General features: G+C 45.0%; 1 protein-coding gene across 3 annotated transcripts in view; it reads left to right on the top strand.

The window, feature by feature from the left end:
• Gpatch2l (G-patch domain containing 2 like) overlaps positions 1 to 17761 on the top strand; it is a 51732-nt gene extending 33971 nt beyond the window's left edge. Inside the window, exons 9-10 of one of the 3 annotated variants that reach the window (XM_029484626.1) lie at positions 5747 to 5841; positions 5992 to 6127. In XM_029484626.1, coding sequence (XP_029340486.1) covers positions 5747 to 5841; positions 5992 to 6089 — 193 coding nt within the window. In that variant the 3' untranslated portion in view covers positions 6090 to 6127. Of the gene's footprint in view, positions 1 to 5746; positions 5842 to 5991; positions 6128 to 12868 lie in introns of those variants that run through there. The other 2 variants (XM_021179228.2, XM_021179229.1) reach the window with 2 other exon arrangements.
• The last annotated feature ends 2076 nt before the right edge of the window (positions 17762 to 19837 follow it).

Here is a 19837-nt window from a genome sequence, read left to right on the forward strand (position 1 = left end):
TTCTTCTTTTTTTTTCTTTTTTTGCCAGCACGAGTTCTATTAAACATGCATGTATTTCTTTCAAAGTATTTTCCCCCTAAAAGTACATTCCTGCCCCTGGGACACAGTAATCTGCCCGGTTACCTAAGTAACCCTGCAGGCCCGGCAGCTCACCTGATCCTTCCACAAATAAAGTAGCAATGCTGTGTTTACAGGAGCATAGAAAGAGTTTTCTCTTTCCATTAATTGTTAATCACCATTCACCTTCACGGAAGAATTTAGAGACTGCTTAGGAAGGAATATATTTTTAAAGTGTATTAATTATTATTCTGCTTAGCTATCCCCACACCTGCTTCTTTGAGTGTGTGTGTACATGTTTGTGTGGTATGTGTGCATGTGTGTGTCCACATGCTTGTACATGGAGACCAAAAGTCACCATTAGGTGTCTTCCTGAGCTGCTCTGCACCTTAGGTTTCTACTTTTATTTTTTGCATCTATTTTGGAGGTGGGGTGGGAGGGATATGTGCACAGCGCTCATGTTGAGGTCAGAGGGCAGTTTGTGGGAGTTGGTGCTTTCTTTTCATCACGTGGGTCCTGGGGATCAAGTCTAGGCCCCCAGGCTTGGCATCAAGCACCTTAGTCCACTGAGCTCTCACCAGCCTCCAGTGGACTCTAGGGGTCCATTTGTCTCTACCTCCCTAGTGCTGGGACTGCAAATGCATGCCATTGTGCCTGGCCTTGGTGTGAGTGTTGGGGGTCCAAACTCAGCTTTTCATTAATACATACCATGCACTTTACCAGCTGCTGGCCTCTCCTCTAGCTTCTAATCTCTAATCTTTGGCAAATGCGACCACACTCCACAGGAGGAGACGATGACACCAGCAGGAGAAATGCTGATCCCACACACATACTGTGAAGGATGAGCCTGACCTATGCACTCACTGACTGTGGGCAGAGTCCTGGGGCCCAGCCAGATGAAATGGAGCAAGGGGAGAGTGGGTTCTTGGCTTATATGCTGGGGATATTTGTATTATTTATATTTAGTTAGCATCTAGTCTGAGTATTTAGACTGTGTAGTTGACTAGATTGGTGTTGGGGGTAACTCCGTAATTATCACAGAGGCTATCAGAGTTATCCAGGAGCAAATTCCAAAGTAAACCCTTTACTGATTCTGTACACTAAATACAGATCTTAGCCAGACGTGGATTTTATGAAAACGCCTTAGTGATTCTAGTAACCATTTGTCACACCAGTCGACAGTGACACTGTAGCCTGGTAGCCACACAGGCCTAACTTCTGCTTAGCCTTCTTTGTCTCCAGAGCAGCTGGGAGGCTTCTTGCCCAGCATGTGCTGTCTGTAGCGCAGGACCAACTACACACTGCTCTCAATCTCTGCTTAGGTCTAAGTCTTCTGCCTGGCCTGATAGGAGGCTCTGCAGGTGGTGAGAGCACCTCTTCTTTCTCCTTCCTGGGAGCTGGTTTTGTTGCTATGGTGAGAGCTGACTGGGACTGTCACAGTGAAAGGACTTACACTGAGAAGCAGCACCGTAAAGAAAGGCCAGGAGTCAGATCCCTGCAAGTCAGGATGTGGGTGGGAGCTGTCTCTTTATTATTTTCTTCTCTTAAAATATTTTTATATCCACTTTTGAATTATTTTGGAATACATGATCAGAACTGCTTGGGTAGGAAACAGAAGACTCAGCACTTGTCTATCTGCTTGCAGCAGTCTCGGGAGTAGCCTGAGCTCCCAGAAACTAGCACAGCAGCCTCCCTTTCTGGTCTCCTTGTTCCAAGCACCCAGCTCCTTCTCCTCAGGCTTGTCCCGGGTCCTTGTCCTTCTTTGTTCTTGTCAGGTTCTCCCCAAGCAAGCAGAACTCAGTCCCAGTGTGCCCCTGTTATCAGAGAGGGAGGAACTTACTGCCCCTCTTGTCAGAGTTTGTTTCTCCTCAAGTCCCAACAAGGAAAGGAACACAATCCCTTCCATGTTTCAGCCTACCTCCTATGAAACAGCACTCCACTCTAGAGCTTTGTTTCAGTGTTGTATGAGGGCAAGGATGTTTATACGAGATTTAGGGATGCATGTGCCTTCTCCTCTCTGTCTCAATGCTCCAGTCTCTATTACATATGTCTGTTCCCAAAAAAGCCTTGAAGCTGCAGATCAGACTTGGTTTGAAGACTTGTAAAAGCAGGAGTGGTCTGCTCATCACTATGTTCTTAGTGCTTAGTACTATGTGTGGCACTTAGTAGGTGTTCACTTAGAGCTTAGTGAATGATAGAAAATGCAAACAAAATAAACTTTTACAATTAAGTAAAATGATCAACTAATGTTTGTTTTATGGGGTGTGGGGACTTGGTTTGCTTAGGAATCCTGCAGTTCTTTCCCCTCTGAGAGAGTTCCAAAAGTTGAAGCAATTAGAATGTCCCTGGAAGCTGTTAGAGGTGGGACTGGAAGAGAGGATGAGCGGAGACGTTGGGATTATTTAGTTGAGGAGCAGCTGACCCTCAAGTCTTTGTTTAGTGTTGCTCATGAGGGACAGGACTGGAGAGTGGGGGCTGCTCTGAGCTTGCCAGTCCCCGACAGCGCATGGACATACAGTGCGTATGATGATGTGCACTGTTAGACGAAGTCTTTCTACAACTGCTATAGTTCCACTTAAAGTGGTTAACATTTTAACATTTGATACAGTAGCAAATCCAGTTTTTACTTAAAACATATTTCTTGAAAGTGTGTGGTAAGTATTCCTGAGTACATACATAAAGATGTTGATACTCTGGGCCTTTAACCACATTACAGACATAAACCAAAAATTCAAAGCTCGGGAAGTGAAGATGTGATATAAATAAACGCCACTTACCCCATTCTGCATCTGTTAGTTTTCTGTGTGTGGCTGTTTGCCGGCACGTAGTCCGTGCACCACGTGTGTGCAGTGCCTGTGGAGCCTCAAGAGGGCCCTGGAGTGTCAGTGGCTCTGAGCTACTAAATGGAAGCTGGGAATCAAAGCTGGGTCCTTTGCAGGAGCAGCCAGTGTGCCTAATCACCAAGCCAGTTCTCCAGCCCGTAAGTGCTGCTTCTCAAGTAATATGGAGGTGATTTGCTTTTGTCTTTTGTACTATTCTTTGAAAAAGATTTAAAAAGTAAATCTTGGCAGGAAGAAACCCAGACCCCTGGTACCTCTCGCTCCTGTCCCCCTCTCTGTTTCCTACTGTCCTGATCTAAGAACTGCTCCCAACACTTACTCTGAGAAGGACGTCGGTAGTTTTTTGTTTTTGATAAGCTTATGGTGAAGAGAAAAGGTGGCTAACACACACCCGAAGTCTCTGTGGCTGAGTGGCCCGAGTTAGGCGAGAGCACAGGTAGGTAGAGCTTCAGTCTGTGTGTAGTTAGGGCCCTTGTGTGCAGAGGTGCAGTTCTGATCTGTGCTTGTGTCTGGATCAGGAACACAGTTCTGTACTGCCGCAGCCTTTTAGGCCTAAGTTTTGGCATCAAAGTGTCTGTCCCTCTGTCCAGACAGAAGTCCTGTGTGCTTTTGGTACTCAGTCACCTCATTAATTTATTAAATACGCATGCTGGTTAAAGCCATTCAGTGGGTCTGTGTAAGGTATAAGAAATCAACCATTTTCATTACTTTTCCCATTTATTCAGAATTAATTGTTTCAGCTTTCAGAATTAACATCATGAAGTATATAACTTGAAGTTAACTCTTGCATGCATGACAGAGTGATCAGTATAGATGATTAAATGGGTTTTCTTTTTTCCTTTTGTTTAGCTTTAGGGGGAAAAAAGACCTTGCTATGTAGACCTGGGAGCCCAGTACTTGGCTATGTAGCCCAGGCTGGCCTTGAGCTCCTCCTGCCTGCCCTCTGAGTGTTCAGACATCTTAACGAGTGCACGAACACACACAGACACACACACACGCACATGCTCACACACACAGACACACACTCACACACACACACAGAGACACACATGCACACACTCACACACACAGACACATACACACACACACACACACTCAAACACACAGAGACACACATGCACACATACACACACACACACACACACACACATGCACACGGGTGCACTCAATCCCCTGTACAGCAGGTCTAAGCCACCTCATGTGGGTGCTGGGAAGGGAACTTGGGTTCTCTGCAATTCCTGATTGTCCTCTCCAGTCCCACACACCTGACTTTCTTTGTTTTTCTTTTTTTAAAAAATGGGTTATAGCTTTTTTTAAAATTGTGGCAAAATATAAATAATATAAAGTTTACAATTTTAATCTACTTTTCAGGATTCATTCATTTGTTTGACCATTTGACTTTTAAAATTCTTCTTCCTGTAAGTCCTGGCTACCGTATACTTAATGAGGATCAGCACTTGCCCTGCGCTCAGGATAGTAGATCATTGGATAATTATGAAAGAAGTGTAAATATGGTGCCTGCTTTCAGGATCCCCGTTCTAATCTCAGGGGGATTAAGCCTCATTAGGGAAGCGTGATGTATGTTCACCAGTCAGATAATGATTCGCGTGCGGCACGTGAGTCCTGCTGTGGTGACGGAAAGCTTTGTGTGAAAGTGACACACAGTCAGCTTCATCAGACTGCAGGGACGGAGGAGGTGGGAGACTGAGATGTTACGGCAGCTCCGTCCACTGTCAAGTCTAACGTCTTCTGGACAATCTTACTTTCCTAGCTTAGATTATTTAGGTGTTTGATTTGTGAAATAAGTGGAAAATCCAACAGTTTAACACATTGACACATAGTTTACATTTTAAACACAGAAACCAAATATTTAACTTGTGATATAAACAGTATTAAAAATCCAAATTATGCTTGGGGTGCATGATATGAAAATTCACAAGGAACCAATAAAAAGTTTTTAAAAAAACGAAGAAGAAGAAAAAGAAGGCAACCCAGATTGCCGGGGCTAGAGGGTCAGCTCAGTGCTCAGTAGTGGAGAACCCTTGATCCCAGCGCTCGCTGGCGGCTCACTGCTGTGTGTAACTCCAGCTCCAGGAGAGCCTCATCCCTCCTCCTCCGTCCTCCTCAGGCACCAGGCATGCATAGGATGTACATACATACTTGTAGACAAAACACTTGTACACATAGATGAACATTTTAAATCCAGATTATCCAGTGGCAGCAGGGTTAAACTTTTTTTGTGCTTTTTTTCTTTTTGGATGGTGGTAGTGGTATTTTTTTGGTTGGTTGGTTGGTTTTTGAGACAGGGTTTCTCTGTGTAGCCCTGGCTGTCCTAGAACTCACTCTGTAGACCAGGCTGGCCTCGAACTCAGGGATTCACCTGCTTCTGTCTCTAGAGTGTTGGGATTAACTGTGATCACCACTGCTCTGCAGGGTTAAACTTTTTATAATTCTATGCAAATGTCCCTGTTCACGGGTCATTAACACCCTTTCAGTGCCTTGTCCTGTGGAAGTAGGTATTTCATTAGTAAGTTCAGCTCAATTGCAGTTAGAGTTTATATGGGAAAGCACTGAAAAAAATGATGTAAGGAACCATATTTACTCTAAACTTGAATGTCTGCTTCCCTGAAATCTGCTCGTAGTTGAGAGTGCCAGGTGCTGTGGGTTCTCAGTAATGCTGAGCTTGTGCAGAAGCTGCAGTGGTGAGTGCGGAGAGCTGCCTGCTTTGTTACCCTGTCTGTCTGTGTCTGTAGGGGCAGAGGAGTCCTGCGGACAGCATGGTACCTCATAACAAGGGCGCGATGCTAACATCTTTCTTCTTCCTCCTCTTTCTCTTCTCATTTCTGCAGGCAGGCTACTGTACACTGGGGACCACCATGTCCACGTGACATTAAGAGGAAACGGAAACCTGTGGCCTCAGCATCTTTTTCTAGCCCTAGTCCAGGTGATTGCATACAGTTGTCATCTATAGCGCACCATTGTGTCCCCAATGCTAAGTCATGTGTCTCATATACCTTTCCCTGTAATCGTTGTGATAAGGAATCTCTAATCCTGTTTTGTGTAAAAAGTTTGATGCTGACAGTAATTTTCACAGGTCTCTCTGACAGTGGAGTCTGCTTTTTCATCCTGTCACTGGGCTTTCTGTGTTCCTCTGTCAGCTGTCCCCAGCTGTCTGAACCTGTGCAGGAGTGAGGTCCACGCTGAAGCGAGCCACCTGGATAGCAGCATGGGCAGTGGTCAGTGGGTACCGGTTCCTTTACTCTCTTCTTTAAAAAATAATTTTTATTTTATTTTACATATTTGTGTGCCTGGTACCCATGCAGGCCAGAAAATCCTAGATGATTATAAACTGCCATGTGGGTGCTGGGTCCTTTGGAAGAACAGCCGTGCTCTTACCCACTGACCCATCTCCCCAGTTCCAGTTGGCTCTTCTTTTCTTTTCTGTTCTGTTCTGTTCTGTTCTGTTCTGTTCTTTTCTCCCTCCCCTCCCCTCCCTTCCCCCCCCCCCCCAGTATTTTGAAATAGGGTCTTACTGTATAGCTCTTGCTGTCCTTCTACATAGACTGTAGACCAGAATGGCCTTTACCACACAGGGACCCATCTGCCTCTGCCTCCTAAATACTGGGATCACAGGCATGTGCCACTATGCCTGGCCCTGTTTACTTTCTTCATTGGTGAATATAGTGCCATGCAGTCTCACTGGCTGTGTATAATAGTGTGCCCATTTTTACTCATCATGAAATGTCTAATTAAAAACAAATTTTCCAGATAAACCTTTTTTGTTTCTATATAAAATATATACCAACTGTTAGAAACCAAGATAGCAGCTATCTTTGATGGGAGAGTGCCCAAGAGAGGACACAGAAAAATCTGGGGCTCTGGAAATGTTTTACATTACAGACTGGACAGGAGAATGTAAATGATTTTAGCTTTACACTTAAGATATGTATACTTTACCGCACATGTTATGAAGTTTGTTGAATTTCAAACCCATCATAAATTATTTTCTCTAGATAAACTATAGGTTGAATGTCCCTAGTTTAAAAAAATTCAAACTCTGAAGCAATTCAAAATATGAAGGCATTCATTGGTGGTGCACACCTTTAATCTCAGCACTCAGGAGGCAGAGGCAGGTGGATTTCTGAATTCAAGGCCAGCCTGGTCTACAGAGTGAGTCTAAGACAGCCAGGACTACACAGAGAAACCCTGCCTTTGAAAAACAAACAAAACCAAGAAACTTTTGGGCACTGACATGCATACGTAAGTAGACTTCTCTACTTGGCTTTTTATGATGGGCTGCAGGCAGAAGCTCGCATGTTAACAAATCATACACATGACCTCTTTCAGCTGTGAGGATGTTTGTGACACAGGCCTGCACCCAAAGCAGTTCTGTACCCAGACAGCTGGGTTAAAGCTTACCTAACCTGAGCTGCACATCACATACTTCAGGTCCCTTGTGAGCTGAGAGAGGATGGAGAGCAGGCAAGTGTGGACCCCACCTTGCCTTTAAGAGTGACTTTTCTCATGCTCTCAAGTGGCCCTCTTTGAGCTTCTGTTTGGGGTGACTGTTAATCTGTGGCTCATCCTGAACAGTTATCTCAGGTCTAATGGTAGTTACTGTGAGTTTTTGTGGTGGTTTCCACCCGGCCAGGCTGTGAGCTAGGCAGTTTGTCTACAGTACTTGACTCAGCCTCTGCCTCAGCTTCAAGGACGGATGCAGTTCTTCGTATTCCCACTGATCCATGCGTAAGTCACCTTCTGAAAGCAAGTGCAGTAACTTACAGGGTCAGAGCAGACATTTCCCTCACCCTTCAGATTCGCCCTTTAAACTCTTAGGCATCCTTTGTATGTATAATAGGATTGCTCCAGACTGTGAAACTCCGCTCACTCCTTGTCTCCCCTGCATTGTTTAAAGAATTTAAGCCTTTCCTCTTCATTTTTGTTCGTTTTTTCCCCCTCCTTAATGCCTTGGTCCTATTTCTTGCTTTTAATTCCACCCCCCCCCCAATTCTGGGGATCAAACCTAGGCAAGCCCTCATGTTCAGAGGCAAGTGCTGTACTGCTGAGCTACACCCCAGCCCAGCTTTAGCGCTTTATGAGAACAGAACCACTGGGAAGAGTTTATTCCACATTCAAAGCAGGAAATGTAGTTAGTGCATTAAAGAAGATGTTACCTGTAAGTGTTTCCCATGGGGCCGACTCCCCTGACTTGTTGACTGAGCCCGGCTTCACTTTCTTTCTTCCTTTTTTTTCTCCTCACAACCTGAGTGCCCCATGGAGGTGAAGGACACAGCCTGAGCCTGCGCCATCAGTCAGGAGAACAAATGGGCTTGCTCTGCCTAGCATCGGGCCATCTCGGATCCCACCTCTTTTATAGAAATGAGTGATGAAGAGAGGCGCGTCCCGCTTTGCCGCTGTATTAATACACATCAGGGGCCAGCTCCTGGCACTAAATCACACAGCTGCATACATCTGTTATCAGCTCTTCACCCGTGTGATGAACAAGACTGCAGATAGAGGCTTCCTTGTGTCATTCTTTATAGGATTTTCCTAAAAGAATAAATAGCTCAGATCTCTGCCAACACTCTCCCTGTCACCGTGATGAATTCAGCTTCTTTCTTAAGCATGCAGCCACAAATCTCTGCCCTTCCCCCACCCGTAGAAAGTTTTGAGTTGAAATTGACTGAATTTAAAGATCTCAGTACTGCTGGAGGGGTGAAGAAGGGACACCCAGGTCTTCCTTGCTCTGTTTGCGTGTTTGTTTGAATGGTACAAAGGCTGGGAAAGGGCCCTTGCAGGGTCATTAGGTAGATCCTTCCGGGACGAGAGCACTGTTATTTTCTACTCTTTGTCTCTACTTCCCTTCCCTCCCTGGCTTTACAGCAGTTAGAGGTTAAGCACGCAGCTGTTTCCTGGATCCTAGTGAGTACACATGCAGGCTTTTTCTAAGACTGGTACCCAGGCTATACCGCACACTGGATCAAACTAGCTGTATTAGGCACATAAAAAATGTATTTGGGGGGTGGGAATGGGAAGAACCATTTTCTTCAAAACTTGAGAGTCAGTGGCTGTGAGACTTGTAAGGCACCCAGGCTCACACTGAGACATGCTGCTCGAAGTGATTTTCCTCATCAGAGCCCTTGACATGCAAACCTTTGCCTTCAAAAGGTAAACCATGGCTTTTAGAACAGGGGAACTGGGGCCACTGGAGATTCTGTTCAGAGCCTGGATAATTTAGTGTGTTCCTAAAGCCTTTCCCCGACCTTCCATTCCCTGGGATTGTGAGCATCATGGAGAAGCTGTTAACAGATGATCTGTTAGTTACCCTGAGCATCAGGCCAGCCGAGGGTCCAGAGGGTAGGTGTTTTTAATCCATTGGCTCACTGCTAATCCCAAACATCTAACCAGACACCAAGCACTACAGCACTTAGTAGGTAGTATTTATGAATAGACCAACGGTATCTTTTATTAGCGTTTATGAAGCTACTAATGTCATTGTCACATTTCACACGTGTGGACAATACACTCTAGTCACCGTCAGTCCCCATTCGCATGCACTGCTCTCCCTCCCTCTGTCCTGTCCCTTTCCTTTCCTCTAAGCACTCCTCTTACTTTCATATATTCTCTTGGTTTCTTTCATTATTTTTGTGACATCCACATTATATATGTGTGTGTGTGTTTAATATATATATACATATATATATACATATACACATGCATACAAAACATACGTACACGTACATACACATATATATGAACAACCTATTGAATCCATTTAGTGCTGTTCATATGTACACGGTTTTAGGCCTCCCTGTCTCAGAGGTCATTAATTTTCTGAAGCTCTTCATCTCGAGGCAGGCCCTGTCTGATTTCCTCTGTTCATGCTGGCATGTCAGTTGATGGTGTCACTGTCTAGGTCTTGTTGATCTTTTATGGGTGTGGCATCCCTCTCTTTTGTAGAGCACAGTCTCACAGCAGATGTCTTGGTCCTCTTGCTCTTGCAGTTCCCCCTCCCCCTCCCCCTTCTTGATGTTCTGTGTGCCTTAAATGTAGGTTAGGTTGTACACAGTGACCAACACAACAAGACATCACCAGTAATGCATAGCAGTACTTACATCTTGGGAGTAACCAACAGCTGTCTAATTGGTCTTTTTTTTTTTTTTTTTTAATTTTATGTGTTCTGCTGCATGTACCCCTGCATGCCAGAATAGGGCATCAGATCCCCTTATAAATGGTTGTGAGCCACCATGTGGGTACTAGGAATTAAACTCAGGTCCTCTGGAAGAGCAGCCAGTGCTCTTAACCCCCGAGCCATCTCTCCAGCCCCATGTCTGATTGATCTTCAGGCATGGTGAACAGGAAGGATTTTATGCCTGGTACTCTAATCCTAGCCAACCACACGTTATCAATGAGGTCACAGAACCTAGAGGAAGTCTACTGCTGCCACTTTCTTAAATCAGTATAACCTCTAACTGCATTCTTATTTTTTTAAGGATTTATTTATTTATATGAGTAAGTGTAGCTTTCAGTGAAATTATTTTTTGCAGTAGCTGGAGTCCATTACAGCTAGCTACAGCTAACTGATCAGAATGTGAGAGAACTGAGCATGGGGTGCCAACCTTCAATGTATGTATCTACATCAGTTATTTTTAAGGTGAAACAATGTTCTCCAAGTTATGCTAACCCTTTGTCAAAGACCTAATTGCTATCAAAGATACCTCAGGTATAAAGAGCACAGTGTGGTGAGTGTATGTGCACCATTCACGTTAGGGAAGGTCTCCCACTTGCTCAGCAGCAGCTGCTTCCCTGCTTGCTTGGTGTCTTTTGTTTTAACCATCACTTGGTTTTTAACAGGCAGGTGCATCTTCACAGATAGCGCTAGAGAATATGTTGTCTGCCTTTTAGTGTTTCTGGACCTCATACAAAAGAATTCATATTAACAAGTTTCACCCAGTTCTGTTTCTGAGCTTCATGCATGTTTGCTTATACAAGATGCTTTTGTTTCTGACTGTCACCCACAAGAGTATTCCACTGTATAACGAGGCCTGTGCCACAGCTCAGTGTTCTTGATGGCCATTAGACTGTATCTCATTTTATACTGTTGGGAAAAACACTGTTCTAGGTGAGGATGGTGTGGACATTCCTGTGGGTTACTTCACACTCATTTGATGGTGGTTTCAGAATCCAGACAATACTTGACAGAGACCAGGTCAGAGCCCTTGAGCATTTCTGGTGGCATGTCAAGTCCTACATCCTGTAGAAAAGCATACAGTTTCTCAAGATGGTCATCATAAAACTGTCATGAGATTTGCCAACTCTGCTTCTTGCTTATATCATGTAAAGAGTTAAAAGAAGAAAGTTTAAAATGTTTTAAACATGTTACCATGTTGTGTGTATGGCTGTTTTGCTTGCTTGTATGTCTGTGTATCATAGACATACAAAACTCACAGAAGTCAGAAGATGTTGGATACTCAGAAACTGGAGTTACTTAAGGTTGTGAGCCTCCATGTGGGGGCTGGGAATTGAACCCAGGTTCTCTGAAAAAGTAACTAACCAGTGCTCTGAACTGCTGAGCCCCTCTCCAGCCCCCAAACAAAGAGTTTCCTATGCTGCTGGTCACAGTAGAACAGCCCAGATCTCCATGGCCAGGTGAATGAGCATCAAAACGTGGTGTGTTCACACATGGAGTGCCATTTAGCTAAATTTGTCTTTGTGACTGGCTGTTAGAAATGTGCCAAGGCTATCCACTTGGGTAGAATTACTGGATGGGAAAGAAAAAAAAATCTAAAATGTGCTGTATTTTAGTATATCTCAGTATATTTGTATTCTTGGCAGAGTGGGCACACGATAGGAGTGAGGGTGGTCTGTCAGGATCCACTCAGGGGCATTTGGAAAGGTGAAGAAAGTGACGGCACATGGTGGGGCGCCGTCGGCGTTCAGTGGACCGGGTACAGCACAGCTCTGCATCAGCACTGGTTACCCAGTCCAGAGTGTTGCACCAAACTTCCTTAAAGTACTGTGCCTGGTTCTATTTTCTTGTCGTATTTACTGGTAACTCCATCATATTGGGGGTCCAGTGTGCCAAGAAAACCATAGGGCTTCCAGCCCAATATTTGAGCGTGAATTGCTACTTTTGATCATTTTATTTTATTTATTTTGGTTTTTTGAGACAGGGTTTCTCTGTGTAGCCCTGGCTATCCTGAAACTCACTCTGTAGACCAGGCTGGCCTCGAACTCAGAAATCCGCCTGCCTCTGCCTCTCGAGTGCTGGGATTACAGGCATGTCCCACCACGCCTGGCTGAATTGCTACTTTTGATCTCCGTAGTTTAGTTTCCTAATCCATAAAATGCAGATGACAGTGCCTACTTCTAAGAGTTTCCGTTAAGAAATTAGGTCATGCAGGTAATGAATCTGTGATCCCAGCACTCAGGGGCTGAGGCAAGAAGACCATGAGTTTGATGCCATCTTGGGCTACTTCGTAAGATGTTATTTTAAAAAAGAAACACTCACACACACATACCCGACATGGGGTGGGAGAGAAAGAATGTGGTAGGGAGTCACGAGTGTCCAGTGCCTGGCACATGTATGCTTCGTGGGTGAAATGTTTTGGGGTTTTCTGTATTGTAAATTTGTCCTAAGTGTTTTAAATGAAGAAAACATTAACAGGTGAATAGGACATGAAATATAAAGATTAGCCTCTTCTTCTCCTTCTTCTTCAAGATTTATTCATTTTATATATGTGAGTATGCTGTAACTGTCTTCAGACACACCAGAAGAGGGCATTGGATCCCATTACAGATGGTTGTGAGCCACCATAGGGTTGCTGGGATTTGAACTCAGAACCTGTGGAAGAGCAGTCATTGCTCTTAACCACTGAGCCATCTCTCCGTCTCCAGCCCCCAAGAAGCTTATTTCTAGTGCTTCTTATTCTAACTTCTTACACTAACTCATCTCCCTTCTTTTGTGACAGTGCACCCAGATGTTCTGGAGCCGGCCATCCCAGCACAGAAGCCTCCTGACTCAGAGTGGTTGGATGGGACCTCTGCAGCAGAGAAAGCCACTGCCTTTCCTCCAGCCACGTTTTTCAAAATGCCACAGGAAAGGAATTCTGGATGCAGCTCTAGCCCAGTAACCAATGGGTGTTGAAACTTCGTATTGTACAGTCTTAGTGTTCTGATTGGCAGTCTTGGTCCTAATGCCACAAGGACTGACTCCTCATCATGCACAGCAGTTGCTCTTTCTTTGAGAAAATATTTGGGGAATCTTTTTTTGTAAAATATCAATTTTCCTTAAGTGGGCGGGGCATCCTCTGCTGTCCCCTTCCTTCGTTGCTCGCCCACCATTCACCTCCAGCTGCTGCCTTAGAGCTGCCTCTTCTTGGCAGCTGTGTCTTTGTTCCTGAAAATCTAGCAACAGCTTTTGCGTACCTTCTGTGTAGAGCTTTTCATGTCGCTGATGAAATCCTAAATTTGCAGCCAGTTGGAAACACGTTGCTGGATGGGATTGTGTCTGTGCAGTAAGGCTGGCCATCGAGCCTCCGTCCCCTCAGGACCAGTAAGAGACATCAACCAAGTTCTCAGCTTAGGGCCCCAGAAGAGACACCAGCAGGATGGGGTGGGAGCCTTCCCTTGCCTGCACATGGTCTGAGGAGATCGCCAGCAACTCCATTGTACCTGACCTCAGCCTCCTGTTCAGTGTTCTCCCGATAGGGCCCAGAGGTCTGTGTGCTCCAGTGCAGATGGGGGTTTAGGTGCTCAGCAAACTAGTGGATGATGTGCTGACTCCAGCCTAAGGCTTTATCTCCTAAGTGGAATTTCATTGTTAGTGTTTTAGAGGTCGGTAACCAGTGGTAAGCAGAAACTCCTGCTTTCTTATCTGTTATGTAATGGTTGGTTGGGGTCATGGTTTAGGAAGGAGCGATGTCTTTTTGACATACCTTTCTATGTGGTGTGTTTATGACCGCTCAGCTGCAAGTACAGTTGTGTATATAGTTGGGCCTGAAGTCGATGCTACTTTGTCAAGGTGAGGAGGACGTGAGTGCCTGGAGCTGCTGGGGAAGAGCCACATTTCCCAAAAGTGTCATCTGGAGCACCTGCCATTCAGGGCTCTGCTTGACACAGCTCTCTCTTTTTGTATCAGCTGAGTGTGTTGACTCTGAAACACACCGTAGCGTTGTTAAATGCTTGCTGCCTTGGTCATGTCAGAGAGAAAAACCTCTCTTTAAGACAGCAAGCAGGTGATCCGGTGCCTCCTTTTCCTGAAGGGTCATTATCCCTCCCACAGAGTGTAAGCAGTGTGTTCCCCTTGAGAGCTACATTCATTTGAGAGGCCACTCTGTGACTCTTCAGCAGTGAGGTGGGCAGGGGCCAGAATGTGAGTCTGTTTGCAAAGGGGAGCCTGAAGCTCGGTGCTTGTAGATCTGTGGGTGGCTGAGAATGTATCAGCTGACCATAGCAATAATGGGAGAGGGGGTGCAGAGAGAGATTGCAGGATGAGAAGAGTAACACCAAACCCTGTCCCCCGAGTCACCCTGGTTACAAGGTGACTTAACTGTGACTGACTGTCTTATGGGCGTGTCAGCTGCATCCACAGAAGATAGGGACTGTGGCACTGTTACATAGTTCAAAGGTGAAAGTGGGTGTGTGTGTGCCGTCTGCTCCTGCAGTGGCCAGTGGGACACATTTCTACTGTTCTGAGTTGGGTTGAGGGAGAAATCTACTGACGATGCTTTTTAAATATTTCCAAACTGGTTCATTGGTCTTGATGACGGCTGTTGAGAGCTCCACAGTTAGGTGCAGAGGTATCCCCTAGCTCTCCTCTGTGGTACATTGTGGTATATACTGCCTGGTCGTCGTCCTCTTTTTACCTGGGATTTAAAGTAGCTTATATATACATATTTATTTATATTTTAAATATCTCTCTGAAGCCATGCCAATATTCCGAGGTGAAGGCAGAGTCGCATGCTTTACTCCATCGTATGAGTGAGCCCACACTGAACAACAGATGTCCATGCTAGTCTGCCCTGGTTATATAATCTGTTGTTTCTCATTGGTATCCCAAGTCAGCCTGAGGCCCACACCTAGGAAGCGCTTTCATGACTGTTTATCATCTTTGTTTGTCATGCATTTCTACACATTTCTGAATACTTCTGACAGGGATCATCCAAGACTACAGCATCTACCTATAACGAATGGGAATAAAGTTATTTACCAAGAAAATAGAATATTAAGCACATAAATTCTTTCTAAAACAGGGTTGTAATTTATGGTCATTTTACAGTGTAAATGCATGCTTAAGGAAGCCATTTATCCTGCTTATTTTCTATGTTAACCAGCTTCGGGGCAAACTTTAGTATCATTTGTATTTTAAACCTTACATTTAAAAAAATTGTTTATGGCACAGTGGATAATGTCAAAAATTAAGATCTGCTTTTCAAGGAGAGATGCAGTTTTGCAATCAAGTTTTGTTGTCAGTATTGAAGATCACCTACAGCCCTTAAAGATGGCCATTGATTGTGCTCATGCATTTCATATCAGAATTAATGAAGCCAAGTGCCATGGTTCTGACATCTGTGTCTTGATAGATCCTTATGGACTATATAGATGTTTCTCTGAATTTCACTGGTTTTTTCCTATAGTGGACAAAAGTCACATTATCTACTTGCATGAAGTCCATTCACAAGATGTTAGCCTTACCAGGAGGTTTCACGGGTGGGAGACTGTTCTCAGATGCAGCGTTTAAAGGAAGAGCTTCATTGGTGTCAACCCCTGCCTGGGTCGCTCTTTAGTCAGAGCTGATGAGAAGAGGGATTCAGTGCTGTGTACTCGGTGCTACACTTGCAGGGGCAGATACAGTGTTCTGAGTGACATGTGGTTGGGCCTTGAGTTTTAGAAGTCAACTGCAATGAAAAATTTCAGATGGCATTGGCTCTTAAACAAGGCAGTTCTCCCAGCAAATGACCCAACTTAAATAAAGCGTCTTAACTCGTGGTGCTTATGAATGAGGTCTGTTATTTAAAAAAAGCTCAATGTAGAACAAGTAATTGAATTAATTACCAGTCCTGAAAAGATTAAGCTTTGCATTTGGGGATGAGAGACACTAAGCATGTCTGTCTGTCTGTCTGTCTACCATCTATCTATCTATCTCTATCTGCCTGTTTATTCATCTATCTAAAATTTCCTTCCAAGGTCCAGGAGGTTCTGCTGCATCTGAGTTAGCATCACAGAAGCCACTCAGAGCTGAGAGTTACAGGTATTAGGAGGAGCTGCAGGCTGCTGTGGTCACAGTTGGTGCATTGGGCTCCTTGGCTCTGAGTGAAGGATGTTGGGGGTGCATGGTTCATTCAGGGCCTCTGCTCATTTTGACATCACTACTGTGGTTCTGAGCAGTGTGCTTCCCCTCCCTTCCTGGGAAAAATGCCTGGGATATACTTCAGCAGCAGAAGCTGCCTTCAGTGTCTTAGGAACCTGAGAGCAGAGTAGCTGGCTCTAGCAAACATGGCTGCTGTCTTGTTGGGGATATAGTTAGACAATGAGGTAGTGGGAAGCATTTCACACTAGTCAGCTTCTCCCTTTGCTGAAAGCTAGTTTTGCTTGTCAGTATTTCTTTATCCCCTGTTGCTGCAGTTAGCAGTTACAGCTGCCAGCATCGATCAGGATAAGTCCCTAGCCTGTCAGAGAAGAGAAGTCAGGGAGTGGGGCCACAGGCAATACACATGCAAGTCACCAGGGGTGACTCCTGTGTTATGGTCTCTGAAAAAGGAGGGCCTGTGCCTGGAAACGCAGTGATGCTGAAGAGAGTAGACCTAAGGGTTTTTCACAAAGGAGCCTAGTAATGCAAATTGGGCAGAGTAATACACTCCTAGCAGGGGGAAAGAAATTTCTTGGCAGATTAGCAGATATGAAGATGAGGCCCGTGCTGAGGATTCAGAGGGAAGCCATCTTGGACAGAGAGAGCAAAGGGGTGCTCCTAGCAGAGCCACAGACTGGTCCTTAGACTAGCAGCGAGCTCAGTGCTGAAGACTGTCGCTGTGGAGAACAGTCTCCAGCAAAGGGGAAGGGTCAGCTCAGGGCAGTCCTCAGACCAGCTGCACCTACCTACTGACTCAGCACGTTCCCCATGTGTTTCCTCCCAGACACCTGAAAGATGAATACCAAGAAAGGGTGATGTGGAAGAAACCGTCCCGGTGGCCACAAGAGAAGATAGGATATTGTCAGTAATATAAGATATACGTTATATAAGATACAGCCACCTGTGAGCCTACAGTATTTCTTCATTAAATCATAGTTTCAGGGAAATGTCATACAGATCTTTCCCCACATAATGATGTATATATTTCAATATATAGCTCAGAAAAATGAAAACTAAAAGCTAATACCTCCTGTTCATCGCAGGTATATGGTAAGCATCTATAGAGTTTGGTAATCTCAGAACTTCAGGTCTTCTCAGCCCACACACATTCTCATGGCTGCTTTACACACAACTGGTAGGGTGTGAGGCCTTGGAGTCCGGCAGGAATAGCACACTGCTTTGTTGTCTGAGTCATGGCTTCAGCACTTCAGAGTAGGTCATCTCATCTCTAAGCTATCAAAAGAAATGGACATTGGTTTTATGATTTATTAATCATAATTAAGGCGGGTTCTGACTACTGTCAAAGCTCACAACTCAAGCCTTCCCTTCCAGACAGGTGGTGAAGGAGTTCTGGGAACTGTCTAGCCTTGTTCTTTATACTTTTGCCTGTGTGGTTGGTTTGGTTCTCAACTGTTTAGAACATGACACAGCTTTTCTTTCCCATCTTAAACATCAATTAAAGGGACCTGTACAAAAATGTCAGCATTACTAAATAGCTATCAGAAGCCCCTTGGTAGCGCTGGGCCTGGTGGCACACATCTTTAATCCCAGTATTAGGGAGGCAGAGGAGTTTGAGGCCAGCCTGGTCTATATGCTGAGTTCTAGGACAGCCAGAGCTATGTAGAGAAATGCTGTCAAAAAAATGTCTTGATGGTGGCTCATGGCTCATGCCAGTGAGCCCAGCAGTGCCAAGGTGGAGGCAGTGGGATTCTAGGCTGGCCTGAACTTTGTAGCAAGACTTTGTCTTTACCGACCAGTTTTAAAAGCTTCCTAAAGTTTTAATAATGCAATTTTTTTCTACAAGGTAGTTTATGGCCCTCGAATCTTCAAATATTATAAATTGAAGAATGAAAAAAGACAGAACATTTCAAAATAGCCCCTGGGTAGCTTTTTTAACTTAACTACATCGTATTCTTGCCGATGGCCGATGAACAACAGCTAAGCAAAATGACACCACCCCAGAATCATGTGACAGCTCCTCCTGCCCAGTGTCCCTGCTGGTGCCCCTCCTGGTAGCAGTTACTGCAAAGCAGTCATTCCTAACCCTGTTAACCTCAGCCTCTCAGCAACTGAAATCACTCCCACCCACGGCCCNCCCNTCCCCCNCCCCGTCTCCCACCCACGGCCCGCCCATCCCCCACCCCGTCTCCCACCCACGGCCCGCCCATCCCCCACCCCGTCTCCCACCCACGGCCCGCCCATCCCCCACCCCCGTCTCCCACCCACGGCCCGCCCATCCCCCACCCCAGTCTCCCACCCACGGCCCGCCCATCCCCCACCCCCGTCTCCCAACCACACTCCTCCTCTTGCCCAGGTCTGTTGCCTTCTCCCTTCTTGATTTGTGCGTTACTTGAGCTAGCTGTCATAGATGGTTTTGCATTTTTAATATGCTCATAAGCTCTTCCCTTCAAACACTTTTTCTTAACTCTGGACCCCTACCTACCACTGAAGTATGCCCCCTACTCTACCTATGAATTCTCTTGTCTATTGAAGTGGGGCTTTTTAATCCTGGATGCACATGATGATCAACTGGGAGTTTTAGAGGGGATGATGGTTCAGCAGGTGAAGGGCATTTGTCACCAAGCCTGATAATTTGAATTCTGCCCCCTGGGACTCACAAGTGTCCGTCCTCTTCCCTGTACAGATACGTCGTGGCACATGTGCACAATAAATATGACTTTCTTTTCATTAAAGGCAAAACAGTTTTCAAGCGAACTTTAGGGAGAGTCCATCCCATATTTACTATCTTATGCCTATGCATAATTGGGTGACATATGATTAAAATGAGATTCACTACAGAAAGGGTCTTATACAGTAATGATGAAGTGACCTAGCAGTCAAAACATTTGCCAGTAAGAGGCTCTCTGCCATTGTACCTTCTAACTATAATTCTCTCTATAAAAGCTACTGATTTTTGTATGCTAATTTTATTTCCTGCTACTGACTTGTTCTACTTGTGGGAGTGACTTTTTTTTTTATCAGTAATCCACTGGAGTAAAAAGAAAATCTTCCCAAATGCATGAAACAAACAAACAAACAAAAAGATGGGAGGCAAATTCGACAATACCATCCTTCACCCTAAAAGTATTCACCAAGCCCCAGAGATCTTGAGCTTCTGGCATGAAGGCGAGGTGAGCACCTGAGGTCAGGCACAGGATAATCAAGGAAGAGGGTTTCAGCTGAGGAGCCTCACAAAGCCAGCTCCTGGCCGAGCATGACATCTACAAGTGTGGGGGAAGTGCTAACGAAACCATGGACCTAAGTAGAAGCAAGTTTGTCTTTCTCCATCTTGATCTGGTAGAAGAAATTCGGGGTCTTTTTCCATCTAAAAAATGTGTAACAAGTTGTCCCTGACATAGGTTTCTGTACCAATGTAAACTGCTTATGTGGTCTAAAATTTGCAGCAGACCTGGGTCTGTCATAATTCCAGATGACTAGCAGAAGCAGTGTCAAAACTCTGCAAGAGCAAACTTTCCTGCAGGTGTCAAAGTAGTCCCAGAGGTGAGGTGATGTAGAAGCTGGGCTCACAGTTAAAACCATAAACTAAAGGCAGGAAGTGAGGTAGATGCAGCCAAGATACGAAAGTTAG

Source organism: Mus caroli, chromosome 12 (genome assembly GCF_900094665.2).
Source record: "Mus caroli chromosome 12, CAROLI_EIJ_v1.1, whole genome shotgun sequence".
Taxonomy (NCBI): Eukaryota; Metazoa; Chordata; class Mammalia; order Rodentia; family Muridae; genus Mus; species Mus caroli.